The sequence below is a fragment of the Diadema antillarum genome, unplaced genomic scaffold, assembly GCF_040938485.1.
Source record: "Diadema antillarum isolate AM-2024a unplaced genomic scaffold, OU_Dant_1.0 seq00000229_RagTag, whole genome shotgun sequence".
NCBI classification, from domain to species: Eukaryota; Metazoa; Echinodermata; class Echinoidea; order Diadematoida; family Diadematidae; genus Diadema; species Diadema antillarum.
This window is the reverse complement of record NW_027271279.1, coordinates 129,308-155,592: the sequence shown is the minus strand read 5'-3', so window position 1 is coordinate 155,592 and position 26,285 is coordinate 129,308. Positions and strand designations below refer to the sequence as shown.

At 41.0% G+C, this 26,285-nt stretch overlaps 1 protein-coding gene across 1 annotated transcript in view; it reads right to left on the bottom strand.

Annotated features, from left to right (window-relative positions):
• Positions 1–8,579: 8,579 nt before the first annotated feature.
• The window catches only part of LOC139729247 (sodium- and chloride-dependent glycine transporter 1-like), a 46,212-nt gene continuing 28,506 nt past the window's right edge, over positions 8,580–26,285 (bottom strand). The window contains exons 6-14 of the mRNA XM_071640177.1: positions 21,031–21,165; positions 20,202–20,305; positions 18,069–18,193; positions 14,707–14,819; positions 13,760–13,900; positions 12,528–12,627; positions 11,825–11,925; positions 10,179–10,352; positions 8,580–9,624 (exon numbers count right to left, since the gene is read on the bottom strand). Coding sequence (XP_071496278.1) covers positions 9,493–9,624; positions 10,179–10,352; positions 11,825–11,925; positions 12,528–12,627; positions 13,760–13,900; positions 14,707–14,819; positions 18,069–18,193; positions 20,202–20,305; positions 21,031–21,165 — 1,125 coding nt within the window. The 3' untranslated portion in view covers positions 8,580–9,492. The remainder of the gene's footprint in view (positions 9,625–10,178; positions 10,353–11,824; positions 11,926–12,527; positions 12,628–13,759; positions 13,901–14,706; positions 14,820–18,068; positions 18,194–20,201; positions 20,306–21,030; positions 21,166–26,285) is intronic.

Sequence of the window (26,285 nt, the reverse complement as noted above, 5' to 3'; positions counted from 1 at the left end):
GAATTCTAATCTTCTCAAAAGTCTTACCAGTCTACGAATCATCCGTTATAACCATAGTGATAAGGAAGGTTTTGAAAATTCCTTACCCGATTTAACAATAAAAAAATATTAGTTTTAAGTATGAACTTATTTCCCTTCATCTTCTGAAACACGAAGAATGGACAGTAAAAATATAAATATATATATTGATAATATCCTAAATCAACCCCTCCCTTCCTTATAAAAAACGGGGGAAGAATTGCTTCTTGATCTTAGTGGGTTAACACGAAGTTACCGTGCCAGATCCAACACACTCCGATCTCTTTCTTGAGGTAATTTTTGTAAAAGATCACATGATGGGGACAGTACCTGTGGAGAGAGAGAGAGAGCGAATGGTGGCGCTGTTCATTTTCTGATCGTCAAGTTAGTTGAGAATTCCACAACTGGTATTACGTGCCATATGACCTTACTATTACATTGTACTATCTATTTTTGTTAAAGTAAACAACTATGTCCGCTCGCGTTCATTAATCTCTTTCTCCCTAACCTCATTTTCTCTCTCTCTACCCTCCTGTCTTTCTGTGAAGTTTTCGCGTTTATTTTAGACATTAATCAAGTTTTGAGTGACCTGGATAATTTTCGTCTAAGTTCTTGATAATACGAGTTTGTCATGATGTGTAGGCCTAATCATTCTGATCGTAGTAAATCGTGTGAATGCATTTGGGGTTTACTATCTACAGCTGCAGCGTGATTAACAATAATGCTTGCATTTCTTTTGATAGTCGACAGAAGGAAAAGGGGATTGTCAAGGTATATCACCCAAAGTACTGCAACTATGTATTCAGTTGGAAGATATAGAGCTGTAGAAAATTGCCTAGTATCTCGTCATCTTTTGAACGATTAATACACATTTTTTATTATTATTATTTGAGAAGTACACCCTCTTTCGATTCCTTCAAAACATTATAATCATTCTCTTTCTGAAAAAGGCAAGTCAGGTGGTCTTCCATTGTGGTATAAAAGTGAAAATAGGTTGCTTTTTCTTTGTGTTTTCATTATACATGTATTGTTTTCCATATTCGTGACGTCACAAAGTGTAGAAGTCTTTTCATCCTGCGATGTTGGCACCAAAACTTTAAAAAAAATCAATAAATTAGCTACGGATCGTCTGATTGTTCTACACCTATACTGCTGCATTCATGTAAACCTGTATTCGGGTTTCATTCCCCTTTAACACATACACCGAAAAGCTAACGCACCAATTATAATCCACTACACTGTATACTGATCGAACACACTCAATACGCTCACTTCACCCGCTCTCTTCCTCTCCTGCCACCACACACAACCGACTTACATCCCTATATGGCGAACCTCTGGATTACTTTGGGCCAAAAAGCTCTCAACCTACACCTATATTCCTTGGGGGGGGGGGGGGGGAAGGGGGAGGGGGAAACACCCTCACGATATACATGTGGATGAATTCAGCAATATTAGTGGAACACATCACCGAAGTTTGAGGAAAATTGGACAATCAGTGCCAAAATTACATATTTTTTCTTTTTTGTTTTAATTTGGAGCAGTCATCACTGGATGAAACGACTCATACATTTCGTGACGTCACTTTCATAAGTACATCGATAGAAAGATATGAGCATTCCACAAAATTTGATTTCGTATGGAAAGTACGCATCCCCTCGACTTGCTGCATTATTGTACATGTATTCACATAATACAAGTACAAGTACATTGTGCAGGGCAATATTATTCCTCTGATTTCTGAAAGAAGTAAGTAAAGAGCTCTTTAATTTTGCTAGAAAAGTGATTATATGCTAAACTTTTATTATTTTCTTTTTGTCCTTGTCCGTATGTGACGTCACAAAGTGCTGTAGTCTTCTCATTCAGCAATGGTTTGTCAGAGTTTCTTCAAATTTCACAGATGTGTTCTTCATATAGTCCCTCAGTATCTAAACCAGTTCTAAAATTCAGAGCAACTTTCACTGTAGAAATATCGGATGAAACTGGTTCAATTCTTTAAATCTGCAAACTGCAAACATCTTGACATAAAATTTCCAAATTGAGAAAGACATTTTTAATTACTGTATATATATATATATATATATATATATATATATATATATACACAAATATATAATTTACTTTTATATTGGCAATCTAAGGATCAGGTAGTTAAGTATTTGAAAGGCTTTGAGAAGTCTGCGACCCAAACAATGAATTATACATGAAACTCTGATAACGAATAGTAACAAGAGACCCGCGGGTCTAGCGCTCACCTGAGTATCGCAAGTTCACCTTTCACGCAGTCACTAATCTAAATTATTCACAGCTCTACCAAAATTTGACGAGGCATTCTCAAGTGGAAGATGAAAATGTACAATAAGGGCCCAATTTTTTCAAGATTCCTTAATTTGGGGGAATTGGGGCCCCCTGGGGCCCTCTGGGTGGGGCATGGTGCCCAGTTTGATAAATTGAGATCCTGACCACCTAGGGATGCTACCTGCCAAGTTTGACAAAAATCCATCATGAGGTTTTCAGGAAGAAGATGAAAATGTACAATTCAGGCCCCCATTTGGACCCTTCCAACCACCCCCTCCCCCTACCCCCAAGAGGGGCACCCCTGGATCTCCTATGAACAAACTTGAAACTACAGTCATTAATGTACTCACTCATAGTATTATCTCAGCTCTATAACTTCTGATTCTAGAGAAGATTTTTAAAGATTCCTTCATTTGGGGGGTTTGGGCCCCCTGGGGGCCCCCTGGGCGGGGCATGGTGCCCATTTTAACAAATTGAGATCCTAACCCCCTAGGAATGCTACCTGCCAAGTTTGGTGAAAATGGGTCATGGGGTTCTCAAGAAGAAGATAAAAATGTACAATTTAGGCCCCATTAGAACCCCTCCTCACCCCCACCCCCCCCCCTGGGTCCCAAGGGGGGCACCCCTGATTCTGCCATGAACAAACTTGAAACTACAGTCATCAATGTGCTAACTCATAGTATTAACCTAGCTCTATCAATTCTGGTTCTAGAGAAGAAGGTTTTTGCGGATTCCTTAATTTTGGGGGGTTTGGGCCCCCTGGGGGCCCCCTGGGTGGGTCATGGTGCCCATTTTCATAAATGGAGTTCCTAACCCCCTAGGGATGCTACCTGCCAAGTTTGGTGAAAATGGGTCATGGAGTTCTCAAGAAGAAGATGAAAATGTACAATTTAGGCCCCATTAGAACCCTTCCCCACCCCCCTCCCCTGGGTCCCAAGGGGGGCACCCCTGATTCTGCCATGAACAAACTTGAAACTACAGTCATCAATGTGCTAACTCATAGTATTAACTTCGCTCTATCACTTCTGGTTCTAGAGAAGAAGATTTTTACAGATTCCTTAATTTTGGGGGGTTTGGGCCCCCCTGGGGGCCCCCTGGGTGGGGCATGGTGCCCATTTTAACAAATTGAGTTCCTAACCCCCTAGGGATGCTACCTGCCAAGTTTGATGAAAATCGGTCTTGGGGTTTTCAAGAAGAAGATGAAAATGTAAAAAGTTTACGCACGACGCACGACGGACGACGGACGACGGACGACGGACGACGGACGACGGACGACGGACGACGGACGACGCACGACGGACGCCGGACGAAGGGCGATCGCAATAGCTCACTTGAGCCTTTGGCTCAGGTGAGCTAAAAACTTGTCGGTCGTGTATCATTTTTGCGAATGTCAAAAAATTGAAGAATGTTTTCCAACATTGTGTATGAAATCTTACGGTGATATACCCAAGTTCTTTAAAAAGAAGTTGAAAAATAACCCTATGTCACTCAAGTATACTCTTACGTTTTGTACTGAGAATAACGGCTTTTTTTTTTTGGGGGGGGGGTAATACATTCAGTGTAAATCCATACCTACCTCTACAGTGTAGCAGCATATGAAATGAATCTAGTTTTTCAGGGTGACAAAATGGCCACAAACTTTAAAATATCTAAGTACTGTAATTAAAAAAAAAAAAATGTTGGCTCTAAATTGCAGAACAGTGGTATTTGGGACTTGAAGAGTTAATATTCTAAGTTGCACTGTGGAAACATATACACCTCATTAGTCGACATTAAAGAGAGAACACAGACTCACTCAAGAACATTTCGGTTGTAAGCCACTTTTGTTTTTAATGATAGTGAGCACAAATGAGAAATACTGAAACAGATCCAATTTTGTAACAAAACCCAAGACAAAAGATGACATAAGTATCCAATTAGTTTCGTATGATTAGTACACCTCCCTGTCCAAATCAGCATTCAAAAAGCCTGGAAAGAATGAACACATACCCTGGAACTGGATATCTCCCACTCAGAGATGGTAAATTATCTGGATTGCTGTATTCCTCTTGCATTCATTGATATATTGATATATTGAGAACTATATCATCACATAAACATATCAAAAGATTCTACACATTCACATAGTGACATTGCTACTAAAAAAGAAGAAGCAAAAACAAAGAGTTGAACAGATGGTGAATCATCTCCTACACGCATGAACTACCTCTACACTTTAATTACATCTCTATTTACATAGGCATATATTCAGAGCAAAACTACTATCGATTCTTTTTTGTGCATTTTTTTTTCCTGTTGTCTTGTCTATATACTTCACACCTTCCCTAATAATGCTCGCTATAGTCCTGTATCGGATACCGATAAACTTGACACTGGTTTCCTAAAGCTTGGCTCTTGACGGCCAAGCTACACACACTGTATACTCTGCATACCATGTACACACACTGCAGAAGCCTTCCCCACCACCGCAACTACCTGCAACATCGGATGATCCACTCTGCTGGAGAATGAGATTTGATCTTTGCTGATGGACAGCACAAATTCTGACTCACATTACGAGAATTAATATCTCTTCTCCATTTGCATCAGAAGTTAACCAGAAGATGATGCTGTGCAGCAGATTGCAAGCTTTAATATTGTTTTTCTCTATCAAAAACAAAACAAAACAAAACAAAACAGAACAAACCTCAATCGAATTCTAGTTTCAGCAAACAAGAATTAAGAAAAAATATTAATCCTAAAAGTGTATGTGATATTCCTTGAATCCATTGTCACAACTTCTGGTTGTCTTGGCTAGCAGAACATGTTCTTTCTATGTAAATATTACCCCCTGGGGGTAAGAAGAAAGTCGAGTTGTTTCAACACAACGAGTGGCCACCTTGAGCAGGACCAGTACAGCCTGCAGCAACTGCAGCAATGAGGGGGAACTACTACCTCTCCTACGAATGGACGACTAAACGAGGAGTCCTGCCGTAACTCTCTGTGTCATTCTCTAGGCACCGACTACTAAAGCATCGTCACGGTAACACCGGGCATGGTTCACACTATTTGTGCAAACTATTAATACTGTTGTTACAGTTTGCAGGTTTTCCGCAGGAGAAGGAAATGAAAGACTTCATGTCGGAGGGAAAAAAAATGAATAAATCTGGAATTGCTACCTAGTTAATGATGAAGACATCACGATAATTACTACACCAGTCCTATAGACTGAGGAGACCAAACAACAGATGTTAAATCACATCGGGGAAAGCTATTCTAGATGATGCAACTTTATATGAGAACTACTCAGTCTAAAAATGTCAATATTGTGCCTGAAATAAAGGCTTAAAATACCATTAAAAAACATGACAAATTTCATTAAAAATAATCTTGTTTTTAAATAAAAAGACAAAAAATAATCAGACAATTTAGTCTTGATTCTGACAAGTCTACCTATCACACACTGATCAAAGTCCTTAGCATATGACTCACAGTCACAATCAATGAATGACGGAAGTTTCAGTGATGCAACAAATTTTACTCTTTAAATGAAAACAAAAGAGAGTTTACCCAGTGAGCAAGAGAAATGGGAGACATTTTAAAGGCATGAACAGTCAGAGCAATACATCCAATAAATTTTGATATCAACATTAAACATTACCTCCCTCGATCGATGAAAGCCTACACTTGATCAATGCGAGAGTGAAAAGGGTGCATGTCGGGGATAATCAGCAAGATTACAACAAAAGCACCCAACGAAAATTTAAAAGCACACTGTAAAGAATGCAGAAGTAGAGAGCGGGAGCAGGACATAGAGCAGAGCAAAGACTTAAGGGACAAGTCGGGCATTGGTGCGACTACTTTCTTTATCGCTTTAAAGTCTATACAAAGTTATTTCAAGTCTATTGTACATATTCATAAATACTGGGAGGTATCCACCATTACCTTCCTTATATTACATGTGGCTCGGTATCTACGAAAATGTCATCTGAAAATACACCACCTTATATTATAAATCTATGTATCATCATCATTTTGCAAAAGATAAACAGAATGTACACATATCTGGAAACAACAGAAATATACCAGAAGGTAAATGTAAATCATTTGTACATAAATACAAAAAAAAAAAAAAAAAAAAATGACGTAAGTAAAACTATGACAAGGATGTAGACATATGTAAGACAATTTACAAAGAGGGGTACATTTCAGTTAAAAACCCTGTAAGAACTACCGCCCAAGAGCTGATGCCCCTCCTAACGGTATTCTCCTCCTCTCCGCTGGTTCTTCCATCTCTTCCTTTGGCCCCCGTAACATTTGTGGTCTCATCGGTGATCCAGTCGATAAAAAACGAGAAAGCAAAAATAAGATCATGGTATCAAGCTGCACTCACCGTCGCACCTTTCTGTCAAGTGCTTCATGATGTTTCTATCAAGATGCTGTGACAAATAGCTTGACAGGAGGTCCTTGAATTTCCTCACAGGGAATTTAAAATATACAAAATTCTCATAACCCTCAAATAAGTTATTTTAAAAAAAGAAAGAGGAACACAACTAATTTTAAGCTCTTTGGAAGCCACATCAACCTAAATTTAATTTTCAACACAAATATAAAAACGACTACAAATCCACATCAAAACCGGAAATTTCTTGCAGGTTGGGAAGAGAGTCGGGGGCCATTACAGATGATATCCAGTGGATGTGCTTTTTTCTTGGTCATTAATCTACATTGCCTCTTGATCATAATTCAGATGCATATTTTAGCTATACGTAGATATATACACACACATATATATATTAAAGGTCCTATGCCGACCATTTCTTACGCATTGCACCAAACTTATCAGGACTACCATATGCGGAGGAAGAATGCTCACAGAAATCTGGCTGAGGCAAACTTTGCTGTCCGTTAAAGGTGATCTTTAGCTACCATATTAGGGAGTATCTATTCCAGACAAATTAACATTACAATTTATTAAAGTAAAATAAATTAATAGAGAGATACATACGATGCTCTCTTGAGATGTGTTCATAATGCGATTAACCTGGCTTTGTCCCAGAGTTGACAAGTCTTTATAGCGGTAAATATATTACACTGGCAATTCCCATATGTTACAGATTAAGATCGCTGAAAGTTTGGACAAGCTCAGAGTTCGGTCCTGAAAACAAGAACAGAAGACACCCCCCTTGTCCGATCAGATTCCACAAATGTTTTACCTACTTTTACTTTATTTTATTTGTTTAATTCTTTTAATCTATTACAGACTTTTTCTTTATTTGACACACTTAAGTATATCTGAACCTGCAAATTCCTCTCAAGAAAAAGAAAAAACAAAGTATGTCGGCAGCTCTACCGTACGAGTAATTTTCCTCCCCTCCCTACACAGTCAATCTGTGTGTGTTTGAGTATGCATGATTCCATAAACATGTTAATTGATGCCTCGGAATGCTTTGACAGATTGGATTTAAAAGTGTAAAAGTGATGATGGGTTGCCCTAAAGTAGCACACAGCCTTAAATAAACAAAAATCAACAAGCATTAGAGTATCATATTGGGGTTCTCTGGATGCAAGGAGCTGGCTACCCTGCAACAACTCTTGACTCAAAATGTGAGCAAATTAATTGACAAATGGAATGTTCTAGCATAACCAAGGTATGTATAAGGAAACCAAAAGCCTCTCTTAACAACAATAAAAAAAGGTAACTTAAATCGCTAAAAAAATAAATGACAGCACCAAAGTAATATGTTGTACCACAAATGCACTGAGGCAATTAACAAATATACAACACCACTTAGAAGGAATACCGCCCTCTCTTCCCAAAGGCATACAGGCTAACAATGTGCCTGTATCCACATCTATAGTAACTGCTATAAAAGAATAAATAAGTGAACAAAAATCAGTGCTGAGAGGGGGCTGTGTTTTAAGGATTTACCTTAACCCCCTCTGGACTAACATTTGTATAGTTTACCACACATCAGCAAATAATCAAACATACATAGAAGGAGATAAATGCTTTCACTTATAAATTTCACAAGTCAGTTGGGCTCTTGTTACAAAGTAAAGACATGCGGTAAATGTAATACAAATTATTATTCATCTCTGCATGTTGTTCAGCAGATCACTCTTAAAACAAACTTTGCCTGACTTATTGGAAGGAGTTGAGAGTGGGCAGAGTCTTCGGCACCTAGCATCGCTCGTTTGCGAGCAGATACTCACACCATGACAACTCACCGGGACATTTACCACATGCCACTTATGTCAATTGAATGGAGGGGGGGGGGGGGGGGGGGGGGTATACTTAATTAAACTTGTGACACATTCTCCTTACTTCTGTCGTACTAATTCAAGCCTTACCTATATTAGTTTTCATGAACTGTTGGATATAGTGAAATTAAACTCTTCTGCCATTTCCTGATCCACATAGTGCACGACTAGAGAAAGAAGGAAAACAAGAGTTTGCATAGCATAATGCTAAGAGATGCACATAGTATGTTGAGCAAATCAAAGGTTTTTTGAAGGATGGGAGTTTACAAAACTTTCAGGCTATCTCTAAAACAGAGGTTATTACATTCCATTGATTAAGCAACTGAGGGCAGATGGCACAATGATACTTTGCTAGCTCCCTGCCTCATGGTCCACACAGATACTGTGCTCAAAATTTGTGTGCGAACAGGGCACACATTGACCCCTTGACCCCTCTTCGGACAAGCAAGGGCAAGCGACAACAATCTATTATCCTGACTAGGATAAATGAATCACCACAAAACTTAAGTATCATTTCATCGGCACATCGGACCACAGAAACTAAAAACTACGCCACAAAAGCCTCCATGCGGACACCAGTCTCAATCCCAATCTCCTTCTGCCAGTGGCTTGATCGCAACATCAGACAAGAAGGACGGATTGACACGCTTCGTCTCTGCATCCTCTCCGGTTGCACACGTAAAAAAGTTTTAGGCACAAAAGGACGTACAAAGTTCTTCCTTGACATCACAGGCTGTTGTTTGTTTCGGGTTTTTTTTTCCACCTAATTCAGTCCATTCTGTTTTTCTTCTTTTTCTCTTTCTACTAGTAAGAAAGTGCGGGCAAGTAAGTGATAATATCGCTGCAAGCAGCAGTGTGGGGTGTAACGAAGTGCAGAGTACCGCATGCTAAACTGCCACGAGCACAAAGGCTGCAAGGGGTGTAGCCTCCTCCTTAGATAGCTGTGTTATCCATTTTCTCCTCTTCGGCGTCGTGCCCCTCGAGAAGCGGGTATCCCGCCTTGAGCCGATCGCCGTTTCGCAGAGGTCCCCACTCTACAGCCGGGGATGTGCTGGTCTGCCACCTCTGTAGGGAAAAAAAAGGGACAGATTGGAGGGTAATAAAATTTTAAGATGATGATGTAACCTTCCACCCTGGCCGTTTCTCTCACACTCATTTTCAATCTGTCTCACCACTGTTGATTCTACCTCCACGGAGGTAATATGTCCCACCACATATCTCAAGATATCAAGAGTCCATTTCAAGTACAAATTCAAGGCAAACCACAACTTCTGTCCAATTAAAGAAGGCAACTCTAACTTCATCTGAAAACTTACTCATACATGTATCCGAAATATCAAAATATTTCCTAGATATGGTGTAATTAGTTGCTGTACATGCCAATCTAAGCACTTCACCAATTATAATTTCACTGTGATTGAAAAAAAAACTGCACATACTGATGACATAGTTACGAGATGAAGACATCAATGTCGCTTTCTCCTAAATTCCTTTCCTGCCCCAATCATGTTTTTCTATATCTGCAATTATATGCTGCTGTGTTGGATGCATCTTCTTATCAAACACACGTGTCCCACAGGGTGGAACTTTCCAATCAAAAACTAACAATCCAAACCTACCTCCCAAAGAGTTCCCTCTGCCTTGAAGATGAAGAAATAGATGAAGTAGGCGGGAATGAGAATCATCGCCGAGACGGCCATGGCCCATCCCAGGGCTTCCCCAAAGGGAGGGTAGACGTAGTCGTCGTCGTAAGTCAGCGGTTGGTAGGCCACGCAGAAGAAGATGAAGATGAACTGTTCGGTGTCGTCAGACGATGCAGAATGGAAGACAGAAATAGGAAAGTCATTAATCAGGGGTCGCACTTAACTTTTTTTTTAACTAGCCAGGCGGACTACTTAGAATCAATTTTAACACTGAAGCAATATTTTGGCAAGCCAGACGGACTAGTAACTTCAGAATTTTATGATTTTTAGCTAGTCCGACGTGATTTTGGGTGGCCAATGGCCAGCGGACCATCGCCAATTTCGAACCCTGTTAATGCACCAGCTTGGTCTCACATTTCTACCTAATATACTGAGTATGAAAGCTTTGAATCGACACTTTATGTCCAAAGACAGTAGACAATTAACTCATGTCAATCGATGCTCACGTTAGTTAGGACCATTTACACAGGTCAAGGTCATTGTGCTTCAAGTTCCCTTTTTTTTTGGGGGGGGGAGGGGGGTCGAGAAGGAGACCACAGAAGATCCTCTGGGGGGAAAAAAAATGGTTTCTAATCAGGGACACATGTACAGGCAGGTCAGTCAGTCCAAAGGTAGCCAATAGATTACAACCACATCTGTTTTTTGCACATGGTACAATCTAATAGTAGGCATTTTCTTTACTCTCATTTTGAGGCATTGTCTCTCGGTTTGGTGTTATTTTGGTCCCCCAGCACATACACGCACACACACACACACACACACACACACGCACACACACACACACCTCTAAGTACTTGAGCGACCAGCAGCTGTATCAACAGGAAATGGGTCAGATGCAAAAACAAGGTTGTGGAACAAAACAGAAACTTGTGCAAACAGTTACAGACGCCAAATAGACGCTGGATGGGACAAGGGGTGGTGCAGATACATGTACCACCAGAGACTAAAGGCAGCGGATTCAGTCTTCATAACACACAACTGTCTACTTTGCCTAATCTACGAGGGAGCTATCCATTTGCTATCCATACCCACTCCGTATCCTTCAACCTTCTCAGCGTGTCTTGGTCACAAGGTCAAGTTTGTCCACATGAATTTAATCTTAAACTGAGGAACACTCCATTGGCATAGGTCATATCATATGAAAAAAAAAAAAAATTTACAAAATCATAAAAGGGGAGGGGATAAGAGGAAATGGATTGATTGATAGGATTAAAGACCTAGTAGCATGGGGTGTCATAGAGTGGGAAGGCCGACCAGTTCAGATATATTTAAAAATCCTGAAATGAATTGCACACAGCTTCATCACTGATCTCTATGTAAGTACACACACAGTGGGAGATTCCCTTGACTGGAGTTGCCCGTGACCAATGAGCGTATGCTTCAATGAACATATTTTGCTGACCGGTTGCTATTACAGGCTTTCAGATTGTACCCATGTGGGCAGCGAATGAATTGGGCCACCCATACTATCCAGTCTTTGAATGACTTGGGGGTTATGCCCAGCAGGGGCTGGTGGCTCTGAGGAGGTGGGGACAACTGGGTAGGCTATGTAATTCTCTTACCGAAATCACAAAAGGTGCAATGAACATCCAGGCAATTTTCCAGTAGACTGGGACCTCAAATCCGATCATGGCCTTGAGGTCATTCACAAAGCGTCCAACTCCTGTGAATTTAACATTCAAAACAGAGGAAAAACACAAAATGTATGTCAAAGCCACTGTCCATTTTGTTTCCAGTGTGACAACTTGCAGTTGCACTGTCTTACATGTTATGAGAGTCTTGATATAATGCAAATATGAGGTATACAAATATCAAACTAGTAATAAGCACTAAATGCCACTGGGAAATGAAAACTCTGCAGGTGACAAGGTTTACTGTACCATTTCTCATAGAAACAAAGGGTTAGAAAAATTCTGTTAATGGTTTATCAAGGAAATTACTCTTCACATAACTCATCCAAGAAATTCAATCAGCAAGGAACAAGAGAAAACACACAAAATAAACCAAAGGGGGAAAAAAATACCTTCAAAAACTATTCAACTAAACCCAGAAATGTCTCTGCAAGGTACTTGCTAAAACATTACAACTCTGATCTGTGTCTATCTTTTTCAATGACTGAATTCAGTCACAACAGGTGGATTCGATCAACACAAGAGTGACTTGATTTGTATCTACCGGATGAGATAAAGAAAAACAAAGCAAAAAACAAAAACAAAAAAACAAGCAAGAACCACAATACCACAAGGAATGTAATGAGCCACTCACCATACACATATGAGATGACGATTGTCTCAAAGACAGCAACTGTCAAGGTGGTGAAAGTGCTTGCATAGTTGTCGATCAGTGTCAGCCAGTAGATTCCGCTCTATAAGGGGGTGGGGGAGGAAGAGGGAAAATTTGAAAGTCGACGCCCTTTGCTCAACTTGTGAGCATCTTGTCGTGCATGGGTACAGACATTATGAGCACTCACTAGCAACAAACATGCTAATCTGGGTATGCTGTTAGTCTAATTTCTGAAACATCAGAAATTTGAAAGACATACAAAGAATGCATCTCACATTGGAGAAAGCAGACATAAATGGTGTGACTACTGCTACTACCACTACCACTACCTACCACCACTATCACTACTACTACTACTACTACTACTACTACCACCACGTCCACGACTACCACTACCACTACTACTACTGCTACCACTACCTAACACTACCACTATTACACTCACCATTATTACCATTCCCACTCACTAACCACTCCTACTGCTTTAAATTTCCCATTCCTCTTACTTTTGAGCCCAGCTACAATGCGAGTCATTTCTGGGAGCATCATTTCCCCCAACCATGGATGAAACCTCAACCAGGGAAGGAAACCCTAACAAGCTCAGCTTTAATTAAAGGACAAGTCCACCTTATATACATAAGGACTGAGAGAATGCAGCAATATTAGAAGAACACATCAGTGAAAGTTTGAGGTAAATTGGACAATCCGTTCAAAAGTTACGAATATTTTAAGTATCTGCGCAGTCACTGCTGGAAGAGAAGACTACTACAGTGTATGATGTCACATGCGTACAACTATATAAGGAAAATAAAAAGAGAATTTCACAAAGCTTTACTTTTTGAATAAAGTGCACATTTCCTCGACTTGCTACTGACGTCTGTTAAGGGTAATATTATTCCCCCTGCCTTCTGAAAGAGAGAAGTCAAGTGTTCTTTTGTTGTGCAAGAAAAATGGAAATATGTTGAATTTTCTTTATTCTTTCTTTATATCGTTGTACTCATGTGACATCACAAGCTACAGTAGTCTTTTCATCCAGCCTTGACTGAGCAGAAACTTCAAAAATTCATAACTTTTTAACGGATTGCCACTGTCTGATTTTGCTCAAACTCTCACTGATGTGTTCTACTAATATTGCTGCATTCACTCAACCCACATGTCTATGAAGGTGAACTTGTCCTTTAAGCTAACATCCCTTGACGATGCCATGTCCTCACCTGTGTCACAAGGAGGAGTCCGATCCAGAAGGTGAAGAAACAGATCAGACCGGTGAGGAGTGTCTTCCTCCCCCGCATCCACGGCACGTTCTTCTCCAGGATGTCATAGACGCCGGTGACAACCGTTTCCACGTCAACAAACTGTACATGGAACAAGTGAAGACAATGGGAATATAAAATCCCATCGAAAGTTATACTTTTTCAAAGTTTTGTTCATTCCATCTCCCCTCATCTGAAAGCAACGCTGTGTAATAATATGCAAATATCACAGAGGAAAAAAAATTGAAAGAATTCACAAAAATTAGGTTTTCCGAAAGACATCAATAAAGCACTTGACTAACTTTCTTCCCAAGGCAATGAATACATGATTTCCTGTAACACATCTCAGTAGGGGGCGCAGAAAAGGATAGTTTTCATTAAAAGACTGAAAATTTGAAAATTGATTTTGACATATATCTATAAAGATAGTTCTGTGACATCTCAAGAGTTCTTATCTTGAAAAGGCAGCACATGGGCATTAGCCAAACTTTAAACACATTTGTAACTTTTTTGAACATATGATCCAATTTCCCTTCAACTTTCACTGAATGCTCCTTTTGTCTTTCTACGTCCTCTGAAGCCACATGTTTGATGGAATGTCCCCACCACGTTAACCTCTGCTTACATCCACAGCAGGTCTTTAGGCAACAACAGATCTGGCCCCGAAAGCTACTCCTCTCACTGTGGAGTAGTTCTTCCACACACATGTCCTACTACTTCTGGGCCCCATTTCATAAACAGTCCCTTCGATAGCTGCATTCTTGCTGCAACGTCAAGTGTCATGGTAATGACAAGAATTCTGCTTCCTGATTGGCTGTTGCTACAAGAAGTCGCTATTCTAGTGAGTGTTACCATGTTAACATCTTACACAGAATGGGACCCCGGACAAGATTCCCAGCCAAACTCACCTGACTGTCCATTCCGATGGTGATGAACATGAAGAAGAAGAGTACGGACCAAAGAGGGGCCACGGGCATGCGGGCCAGGGCCTCCGGGTACACCACAAACACTAGGCCGGGACCTGAGCACAGGAGAGGCACAAGAGAAACAAACAAACAAACATGAATGAATGAAAGTGCTCAACTCTGGCCAAGAACTAATGGCACACACTTTGCGTATTAGGCCATATATCGTCGCTGGGGCGACAAGACCTTGTATCTGAAATTTTGGTGAAAATGACTTTTTTTTAATAAATGGTCAAATAATGGGTTAGGTGATGTCCTGTTCAAATCCCAACTGTCTTACTCCAAAATAAAGCCACCACAGCATGTCAAAGGAAAGGCTTTCCCATTTGCTATAGTGCTTTGGCCGCCATGTTTTTTTTTGGCTCTCCTGAACATTTGACATTTTGTAGATACGAGGTCTTGTTGCCCCAGAGTCGAATCACCAAATTTGGTAAGTCAGAAATCCCATTCATTCTCCTTGAACCATATCCTTCCCCCTCTTTCCCCTACAAGGGCTCTTCATACACTGAACATGCCACAGAAACCTTCTATTTGATAGTCTACAACACAAGTTTCAAGACATTTAGTGAATGCCCTACTTTTGTAAGGAACAAAGCCTGCAACTGGATTGGTCTTGTAATGAAAACTTACTGAAACAAAGGAATCGCTTTCTTTCTTTTCTTACTGATACCATGCATAAACAAAATTCCTTAAAGCATACATCATGCTTTCAAATAGTGGTCGTTATAGATCAACAATAGGAGATGCTTGCTACTTCATTCATATCAAGTTTTTTATCACTAGTAAAATCGAGAAGTGGGCCACCCTTGTAAAAGTAGGGCACTCTCGAACTGTTTTCAATACGAACTACACTCATAACGTGAAAAAAGAAACAGCAAACAAGAACAACTGCCCCCGAAAAAACTTAACACCAACCCAAACATTACTTCTTTTTTTCTTTTTGGAAACAAGCCAATTGTTTTTTAAAGCTACCTCAAAATAAAGGTATATGAGAAGTCTGTTTGTCCCCCCCCCCCCTTTTTTTTTAACTGTTATACCCACATGTAGGTCATTTTCAGGGTAAACAGTGGGTCTGTGGTTTTGTTTAGTTATGGCAAATTATCAAATTTGTTTTACAAATATTTGCACAGCATACCATCAAAGGATTAAGATAAATTTTCTTGAAATATTCAGGCATTCCTACAGCCTCTTTGGAGCTTTAAAGGGATGGCATAGATTTGACCGAGTTGGCTGGCTTCAGGGGGGCTCTTCATGAAGCATTTTGGTCGGATATTTTTCTGACAAGCTGTTACAAGCTACTGAAATCCTTGCATCTGATTGGCTGAGAGCAAATTTGTCTGACAACTTTGTCGGACAAAATGCTTCATGAAATGCCCCCAGGTTTCCAACTCTCTTTTTTGTGAGATGAAAAACCCCTTACAAAATATGAAAGAGCATAACATTTTCAGAGGAATTCAATGTTTATTTGATGAAGATTGGTTTTGAAATGGCTGAGATATCCAAAACAAAGTAATCTTAATACAATGTGGGACCCATCTTCCATTGGGGTCACATTGCTTTCCTTTGTTTTTGGATTCTCAGCCATTTCAAAACCGATTTTCATCAAACAATCTTCAAACTCCTCTTAGAATTGTATGCTCTTTAATATTTCATCCGTGGCATTGTAATTATCTCGCAAAACGTTAAAAAGCTGAATCCCCATCTCAACCAAAATTATACCATCCCTTTAAGGCACCGACACTTTGACAGGAAAGCATTGTGTGAAGGCAAAACATAGAAAAGTGCAAACATGTGCCGGAAAGTGCGACTCGACTTCCTACAATCAGCAGGGATTCAACACGAACAGGACAGTGAACTTTCAAAACGCAAAGTCAGCAAGTTTCACTGTAAAGCCAAAACAAAAATGCTTTGTGCTAGACCCTCCTTTGTTGGGTGAATAATGAATGATCTGCGTGCCAAGCCCTCCAGCAAACTAAAACTAATGAATAATTGACACAATGCCTCTAAAGTCACACAGATACCATCATCCATTCTTCCCACTGTAAGTAGAAAATTTGTTTATTTCATTCGTTTTCATACTCGACATCCCTGCAGCAAGAAGTCCATCACTTCATTTTTGATAATGATATGATAATGATAATAGTTGTTTGACAGCTTTCTTTGTCTGTTCATGTGCCCAATACTCTCCCATTTCCCCCCCCCCTCCCCCCCCCCCCCCCCATCACTGTACACATGACAACTTTGTATTCAAATTGTTTCCATGATACAATTCAGCAATGCTGAAATACTCTCCTGGTTTTGAAACCTTATTGTGACTTGAAAAGTACACTATGATTGATCAGAAACAAAAGGCATTTGCTTGATCAATCAGTAGTGAATTATTTGTCCTGTTCAAAAAACCCTCCCTCCAATGTAAATAAAATTTAGGTAAAAAAAAAAATACTACTTCAGTAAAATCAAATAGATTGAGAGAACAAACATTTATCTCCTCACAAGTGTCCCCAGGGAAAGAGGTAATAAGATAGATAAAAATATGAGCATATTTGTTATTTAACTTGACCATCAGGCATCCCCCACCCCCTGTATTTAAGGGACATCAACAAAACCTTTGAACCCGTAGTGGGGTCAAGTACATCTCCTTTAACGTCCATTTTAATGGCAGACTTCCAAAATCCACAACCAGGCCTCTGAACTTTAAAAAAAAAAAAAAAATCAACTCACTACCAGTGGCTCACAGCATTCTGCAGTCTTGGTAGTATAGATTAAATGCAGGCCCCTCTTCACACAGCCCCCACACATCACATATCCATCTCTGCAAAGCCAGCACTGAACTGAATTCACACAAAAGAGCCAATAGAGCTTGTGCATGGCTAGTAAGGTCACATGTATTCACAGTTGCAGGTAGACTTGCTCATTTCCCCCCCCCCCCATTTTTATTTTTTGTGTGTGTGTGTGTGTCTATGTGGATGTGTTTTGTCTATGTGGGAGTGTTTCTATTTTTTCCACACCTTGTCATATGTCTGCAACAAATCAGTTTTTGAAGCTCTATACATGTCATATTTTAGTTGGCGTATATTCGATCCTGTGCGAGGTGAAAGTACTTTCTACTTCTGCACACGGAGTTAAAAGCAACATGGAACAGAAAGACAACGGTGCACCTCTTTAGCCACATGACTTGTCACTACTTCTCATCTTACTGATGTCTAGATGTTCTCTCTTCCCGGCTACCAGTAATCTTTAGAGACAGATTGCAGAGAGTACTCAGTTTGCAGAGATTACATCGAAAATAAAGAAGAAAGGCTTACCTGATGTAGCAACTTTCTCAATGGGCAGGCCAGAGTCGTAGGACATGAAGCCGACAACCGAGAAGATGACGAAGCCGGCAAAGATGCTGGTGCTGCAGTTGAGGATGGCGATGATAATAGCATCCCTGCAGAACAAACAAATATTTGTCAGTTTATTGGTCGCATATCCCTTTTGTAAACGTCACAACATTTTGTATGTTTGAATAATGTCTCCCAACATCATGTATGAAGTCTTACGGTAATGCATCTTACAGTCTTTGAAAAGGAAACAAAAACCTAACCCCGTGTCTCTTGGGAATGAAAGGAATCCGATTTTATGGGTTGCATGAGGGACACTCGAACTTTAACCCGTTGAGGACGGTTTGATTTTGCTACAGCACGCAATTCCCATAGACACCTGCCCGAGTATACTCGGGACTCGTCCTCAACGGGTTAAACCATTTCCTGTACTTTCACTGCTATCTGTGATGTGACTACTATAGAAGGCCAGACAAAGTTTTGCCTCCAAACAAACCAAGTCTCTGAAACAGGATTTCTGCATGTCGATTTGCATGTTTTTTTTTTTAGTAAAAGACTTTTTTTAGTAAAAGACTTTTTTTAGTAAAAGACTTTTCTTTTATTTGAACCCTTTGTCTTGTTATTCAATGGTTAAATTTACATTTTTTACTCTTCTACATTGCATAATGTGTCATTTACTTTCAAATTATTAAAATCATCTTCTTTCATTCCAAAATCAATGATGGCGAGACACAAATTCTCCCAAATTTGTCATCTCTCGTTTTACTGAGTAACAACAAAAAGAGCTATTTGCTGCACTCGTGTGTAATTCTTTCCTGATTTATTAAATGACAGCATCTCATTACATGGGAGTGAAAGAACGCAACATTGTCGTGAACTTTGGAAGGCCTTTCACGAACAACAACCAATTCATCTTTGACAGAATACCAACATTGTTGTGAACTTTGGTGGAAGGTCTTTCAAAAACAACAACCAATCATCCATACAGGTTTTTGTTTTGTTTTGTTTTGTTTTATTTTGTTTTGTGTTTTGCTTTTTTTTAACCATTGAAATTTGGTCATGGCACTTGACTCAACATGAAAGTGCTTGTGCCTGTAACACGAGTATGGTTAGGGGTGGTTCCATCCTAGTGGCATTACTGAGACAATTGTTACAGTTCATAGATAATAGGAAATTCCTAACATAGTTACCCTGGGCCTCTAGAAAATGTTGATAAACAGAGCAAAGATTGGGGGGGGGGGGGGGGAGGGCTTGTCACGTGACACTCCACTACAGGTGAAAGAATGCAAAACTAAGATAATTATCTTTAACATGATCAGATCACATAATGTTAGAATGAAATAAAACCGGGTTGGCTGCTGTTCCCTCACCCGATGACACTAACTGCCGTCAAAACATGAAAATAAGTTTTAACAGCATTCTTGACCAAAATCGCAGTAAAAAAAATTGTCTCATTCTACATCACCCCACCAATAGACAGAAAATATGGTGGCATTGTTACATGAAACATGGATGTCATAATTCACCCATCAAACTTCTGAAGGGCAGTGAAGAACATATTTGCCTGTTGCCTGCATCTCAAAAGGCACAAAATAATCGAAATTGCTCTGCATAAACCCTTGTGCTGCTTTTTTTTCTTAGTATGTTTATCGTTGTTTTAATCCTCATCCTTGCATTTTGGTATCCCAGCTTTGACAAGACACGACATGAGAACCAATGTGGTGATACACTTGCCCCCTCAACTCTTGGCGAACACTACTATCAGACAGCACCCCTTGAACTGCTCACAGTTCCCCTCTCCTTCCTATGTTGAGTTTAGTAATCTCGGATGAAGGGATATTTGGTCCACAGACATTCTCTGAATAGTCTCACACCCATGCCCAAGGAGGGGATGGCGTCGCCAAAAGAAGAACAAACGAAGACACAGGAATGTTGCAGCTGTGAGACATTTCAGTACCGATGATTGATGGGTCATGCACATGTCCCCCTGATAAGTGAGTTCCACCCCCCTCATCCCCACCACCCTTTTAAGTCTCCTTATATCCCCCTCTCTTGACCCTCTCCCGTTCTGTTTGGATGCTAGCCAGAGAAATGCACTCTTGTATTGCTTCGTACTTGTAGAAGTTGTTCTGGAACTTGTTGTAGCTGGCCATGGTCAGCAGACCTCCCCAGGACGGTCCGAGGGAATAAAAGATCTGGGCAGCGGCATCCTTCCACACCTGTAAGGGGAGTTCAGACATGACAGAAAGGAACGTGAAAGACATTGCTCCCTAGAGACATTTGGAAATTCAGTGTTCTATCTGTTGTGACAATAAAAACATTGGCAGTAACTACTGGCAGTACAGACGCATGTATATGTGTGAACTGATTGAGGGCCAAAAGCATCGTTAGTTCATGGAGGGAGCCGTTGACTCTGGGTTCTGTTGATACAGGCATTACACATCACTGATGTGATGTCCCCTTCCTTTCTCATGTTATTGTACATCTTATGAAATACTGCAGGCAGCATATTTTTTCTTGCAAGTCAGATCTACGTGTACTTTTTCGTGATTTCATAGGATCTGCTAGATTCCGGAAGTTTCTTTTAACTTCCCTAGTGGTGCTATACTGCTGGATGGAGTCCTGCCTACCTCTGGGAAAGCACTGAAGAAATCATGAAAGTCCTTTACAATCTCAGTTCACTTCAGCAAAAAATTTACTGGCAGATTGTATTTTGTATTAGGATGGCATGGGTACTTCAATTTTGTTGCATATCTTGTGCTCTCCACCAGTTTTGTGATGTTATGACTAAAACCTGTGCAAGGCTTCCACGTGAGCAAAAAATTTAGATAATCTTTACTCTCTTGAAGGGTTCTTCAGCCAATCTTGAATGGGCCCTGCAAAAAGCGCACCCCCTCACCTCCAACCCCACCTACCCCCCTCCCCCCTTGCCCCCAAAACTCACCCTTGGGTCGCGAAGGCGCTGGAAGTCAGGTTTGATGTAGTAGAGCACTCCCTCTGCCGATCCCGGGAGAGTAACACCGCGGATGAGCAGAATCGTCAGGATCACGTAGGGGAAAGTGGCTGTGAAGTAGACAACCTGGAGGAAAAAAAAGAAAGAAGAAAAGGCAGGAAATTATTGAAGCAGCTTGCGACTCCATAAAGAACAAACTACAACTGTTCATAAATAACATTAGTGTCTGCCTGTGAATGTTTCTCCATGCGTCTGTCGGAAACAATGTTGTCAAAAAAGCAACCATTTTCTGACTGCTGAAGTACATTTCAAGCAACATCAATGTGACGAATGACTTCCAAAAAGAAAAAAAAAATCAGAAGTATTCTTTCACACACTGCAGTTGTAATACATCACACAGAAATAAATTCAAATAAAATGATTGATTACAGAGATTACAAAATTATTTCCTAGCGAGGAGGAGAGAAGGGGAATGGTTTGGTAAAGAAAAAGAATACTGGGCCTGTAATTTGAGCAACAGGAAAGAAAAGAATAGATTAAAGGAATCACGCATGGTATACCCCAGCAATGATGGATTTTTTTTAATTTTTTTTTCGGGGGGGGGGGGGGGGTGGGAGGGCGCTGCTAGGAGTCAATGGTATTCCCTTTAGATGTGAAGAATCTAACACATAGACAATGAGGGTGGTGTTTTTCCTATTTTTCTGTTGATCTTTTTAACCATCCAACAAATTGTGGAGATGGGGGGGGGGGGGCAGCTACAGCCCTTTATCCTCAGTGGTACCCTTGTTCATGACAAGAAAGGGGTGTGTGAAAATCTCCTGCACCCCCCCCGCACACCCCCTACTGTGGTTTGCTCAGCCCATTGCTAGTCAAGTTTTATTCAGGCGCCCTTGCACAAGACATCTTAAGTCATGTCTGACGCGACGCGCACAGCCAGAACAATGTAGCCAGTAGCACGCTTCATACACCTGCTGGCTTTGAGGGAGATTACAAGTAAGTCATGCGAATGAATGTCTCGTCGAGACACACTCCCAGGGACCCCCGCTCTCGCAGCTACCCCTGAATCTCCCCGCTGCCTGTCACACCCACTTTGGGAATATGACATTTCGCTTGAAGGGTCAGGGTGTACGAGATAAATGCTGTTCTCCTGTGACAGGATCCCAGCTTCCACTTTGTACACCTTGCATACACCCACCGGCGTTCAGACTAACACTTAACAGTTTCTATCCGATTCAAAACGCATGTCTCGTGAAATCGTGTGTATTGCTTCTCAGCTTGGGAAGTAAAGATATACACGATGATAATGACACATCATACTTTCTCCTACATTTGGGACTAAATGAAGACATTTCAGATTCCCGATTTAAACTTACTTGTTTTTCTTTCCCATTTTCAAATTCAATTTCAAATTAGATTTTCAATTGTATTTTGAGTGTTTTTAGACCTTCGAGTTCGACGCATATTGACAACCATCATTCGAGTTTAATATTAAATAATATTTTGCTAAGGATATAAACCAGAATTCAGATATGTAACAAAAACCATCAAGAAGTTTTCACGGTAAGGTTTCCTCTGTTTGGCCTGATATATTTGCATTCCGTGAGCATTCAAAACATGACCAACAATTTGTTACAATTTGTGCGGACGGTGCGGAGAAGCCGTGGTATTTTGCATACACTTGTTCGGCGTGCTTTGCCCGCGAAAATATCTTAGCTCTGCGTTGCGATTATGCCTTTACGTGATACGAGTATGCCCCCCCCCCCCCCCCCCCCCCCCCCAATCTCCCGTCTGCAAAATCACTTTATGAGATGGCGAATCATTAATGTTCTGCTATGCAACATACGACAAACATTCGCCCGACTGCTGCATCGAGCGGCACTTTAGCGGGCAGAGAGGAATAATCATTATTCCCAGACAGCGGCCCGCGTAATACTGATGAGGCGCATCTGCCATCCATTAACCAATGTCGTCTGGTTGAATGCCACGTGGTCCCCGCGCCTTACGATCGCGCACGCACCGCACGCATTACATTATACACTGTACAAACAGTTTTCATCTACATTTACAAATTGTCCCTTCCAAACAGCACAAATAGCATACTTCGGAAAAATGAATTATTTAGTACACAGATTCGCTGCAGACTACCAGAAAGAAAATCCGAGTTTGTGCGACCATGGACCTAACAGAAACGAGCTCCATGGTGCGACGAAGCTTTTTGTCGGTGCACTATGAATTGACACGACGGATTCGAGAGAAATACAAGTTACTCAAACCGTTTTACGACCAGTACTAGAACAGAAACATAACCTATTTCCGCTCCCCATAATTTTTTGATATTTCAGGATTTTTTCCGATTTCGATTAAGTTTTCTTTCCGTCAGTCACGTCTCAATAATGTTCCCTTTGCCTTCCTTCTCTTTACACAATGTCACGATCACAAATCAATGCCTTGCATATTATTTTCGCAGGGAAAGACCATCAACCACACAACACATGCCTTTTTTCCCCCAGACACATGACCCGCCATACCGACAAGTGTGTGCTTATTTTACACACTACTCAAAAAGCGAGGGAATGGAGAGCATTTATGCAAGGCAGCAAAACCAACCTGCCCGTACCATGCGGTAGACGCTGCGAGCATGCATTTTTAATAAGCCCTTTCACTTATCTTGCTCGAAAATGTGAATAAAAATACAGTCACCATTTGCGGTGCGTGTGCCGTGTGTACCTGTGCGAATACCCAAAAGCAGATTCTTTGGTATACCACTTACCGTACGGTTGGTATGTGACATGTGTGTGTGTGTGTGTGTGCTCAGCATGTATGTTCTCGATTCCTGCTTGTCAACAATTATTAGGCGGCTGCGAGTACTAGTGTGTGTGCTTGTCGCCTTTCGGTATGCATTGGGATCTGTTTGTTGTCGTTAGTGTCTGGATGTGTGTGCTTGTCTGTGTCTGTCTCACGTCTGTCTATCCGCATGAGTGTGTTGTCTACATGTCTGTACAGACAAATATGGATTGGTAGATGATTTAACGTCTCAAGGTTACCCTGTATAATTTGTTTAATAATGATGTCTCGGGATTACTCTATACCCGCGAGGCAATTTTAAACGGGTGAGGGTGACGGTACTTTTCCACATACCCTCCCGGAAGTACTCAGTATTGGATGCACGCAGATATCCACTGTGTGTTGTTTACAACGGATGTCCACAATGGTTTTCAAGGTCGAACACCTCAGTTATCATAACGCGCCTGATTACGTAACCCCTGTCAATTATAAACCGTAACAACACAGTGTATCAAAATATAAGTGCTTTCTATCTTTTGACGGGGGGGGGGGGGGGGGACAAAAACGACGGGGCTTGGAATGTGTCTCGTTCCATACCAACTGCAGTGGCATAAATTAGACAATAAATCGGAATCATGTGAATCATATCATGTGTCAAAAGAATTAATTGTAACTTCTGATACGCACGACACAAGCATTGTGGATCTCTCGCGACCGCTTCATATTTCTACGAGTTTCATAAAAATGGCTATGAAATCTGAACGCGACAACCGACCGCTTCCGCGCTTGGCGGACGAAATTACATATAGGCCTACATTTGCATCATTTCTACTTTATAGGCCTACCTAAGTGTCGTATGGCAATTCAGTGCAGGCTTCTCGAGTGTTTATCGGCCATGTTCACAAGGGATTGTATACATTTTCGCTGCGCAGCGAGCCCCATACCCTCATGTTTGAAGACTTGAATATACTGCCGGTCACCTTGCCTCATTTCAGGGGCGAGCTTGGCGAAGAAAAAAAACCGCGTGGACTCGGGCTTGAAAAACGGCTGCGGGAAAAATTGCAATTAAGCGGCAAGCCTCTGGCCTGTTCGTAATCATTATAATAATATGCAGATATTGCCCTTTTAGGGGTCTAATGCAAAACTTGACATCCCCGCTGAGTTATATTTTCCCCAAGTGATTAGATTTTGTTATCCTATATTGCCTAAATAATGTAGGTCTACATTAATTTATTCCAACTTGGCCTCGTCCGAATCGTCAGCAGCCATAAAGGCATACAGTCAAATTCTGGAATTATATCACCTGATTTCATTGACGTCACTGCTTGAAACAGAAATAATTTCGATCCCGCTGCATCAGTCACGTGACTGCTATTGCACAAATCACCGACAGACAATTTAACAGGTTTTCACGTTGTATACTGTGCGCTTCGTAGGCGTAGGAGTGTCTGCACTGTGAGGCATATTCCAATGTGCGAGTTCCTGACCCGTATTTTCTGCTCCTATCGAGCATAAAATTATTACGAAACTGGGCTCAACGAAGGTACGAGATAAAAATATGTGATTTCTTTGTTACAATACCTGTGCCCCCACATCGTCAGCATAAAATGTACGCCTATATTGTTCGCGCCTTTCCAAGTCTTTCAATAGCTCTTAATGATAGATAAACAGCGTATAGATGGGGAAAAAAAAGGATCGGAGAAGCAATGACGAGAAAGGAAACAATGTTGTTCATTGAGCTTGATCTCATCTGTCTGGTCACGTACCGACATCATAGCCTATATCTGGGTGATATAAGTGTGTACGAAAGTACAAATTGTATAACCACTCGTTCGCGACGTGGCTGTGATATGCTTGGGCGACAGTGAGGCAGGAATGTATGCGCCTTCTGTCTCCTTGTTCGGCACTATTGTCACATTACATGGTTAAAGGATCTCTCGGGAGCCTCTCTTTCGAATACAATATACAATACATATTCACACATGGAACACAGCATGTCTCCGGGATTTCAAATGCCACACCCACGACTATGTACGCTCTATCATCATAGGTTTGACACGAACTGTGTGCTAAAATAAACAGTGAGCTCACACACACGGACGCTTGCGCGGGAATGAAGGCCGAATAATTTTCCACGATAGATGAACAGTGCACAGATGAACTGGCGAGGTGAGAAAAGAGAGAGGTAGATAAAATGAGAGAGATGGATAGATAGAGGGAGAGATACGGTGAGAAAAGGTGAGAGAGAGAGAAAGATGATAGGAGAAAAAGAGACAGGGAAAACTGTCTCACATCAATTCGTGCTGTATAGTGAGTCATAGTGTGTGTACAGGTGGTATACACACATAACAGGCCTTGTGTCTGTCTATCGTGTAGCACGAATGAGGAAGAGATGAGCAGGGGACGCATGTCTGTCTGTGTACATGCACCACCCGCCTCTCCCTTCCCACAGACCCATGTAT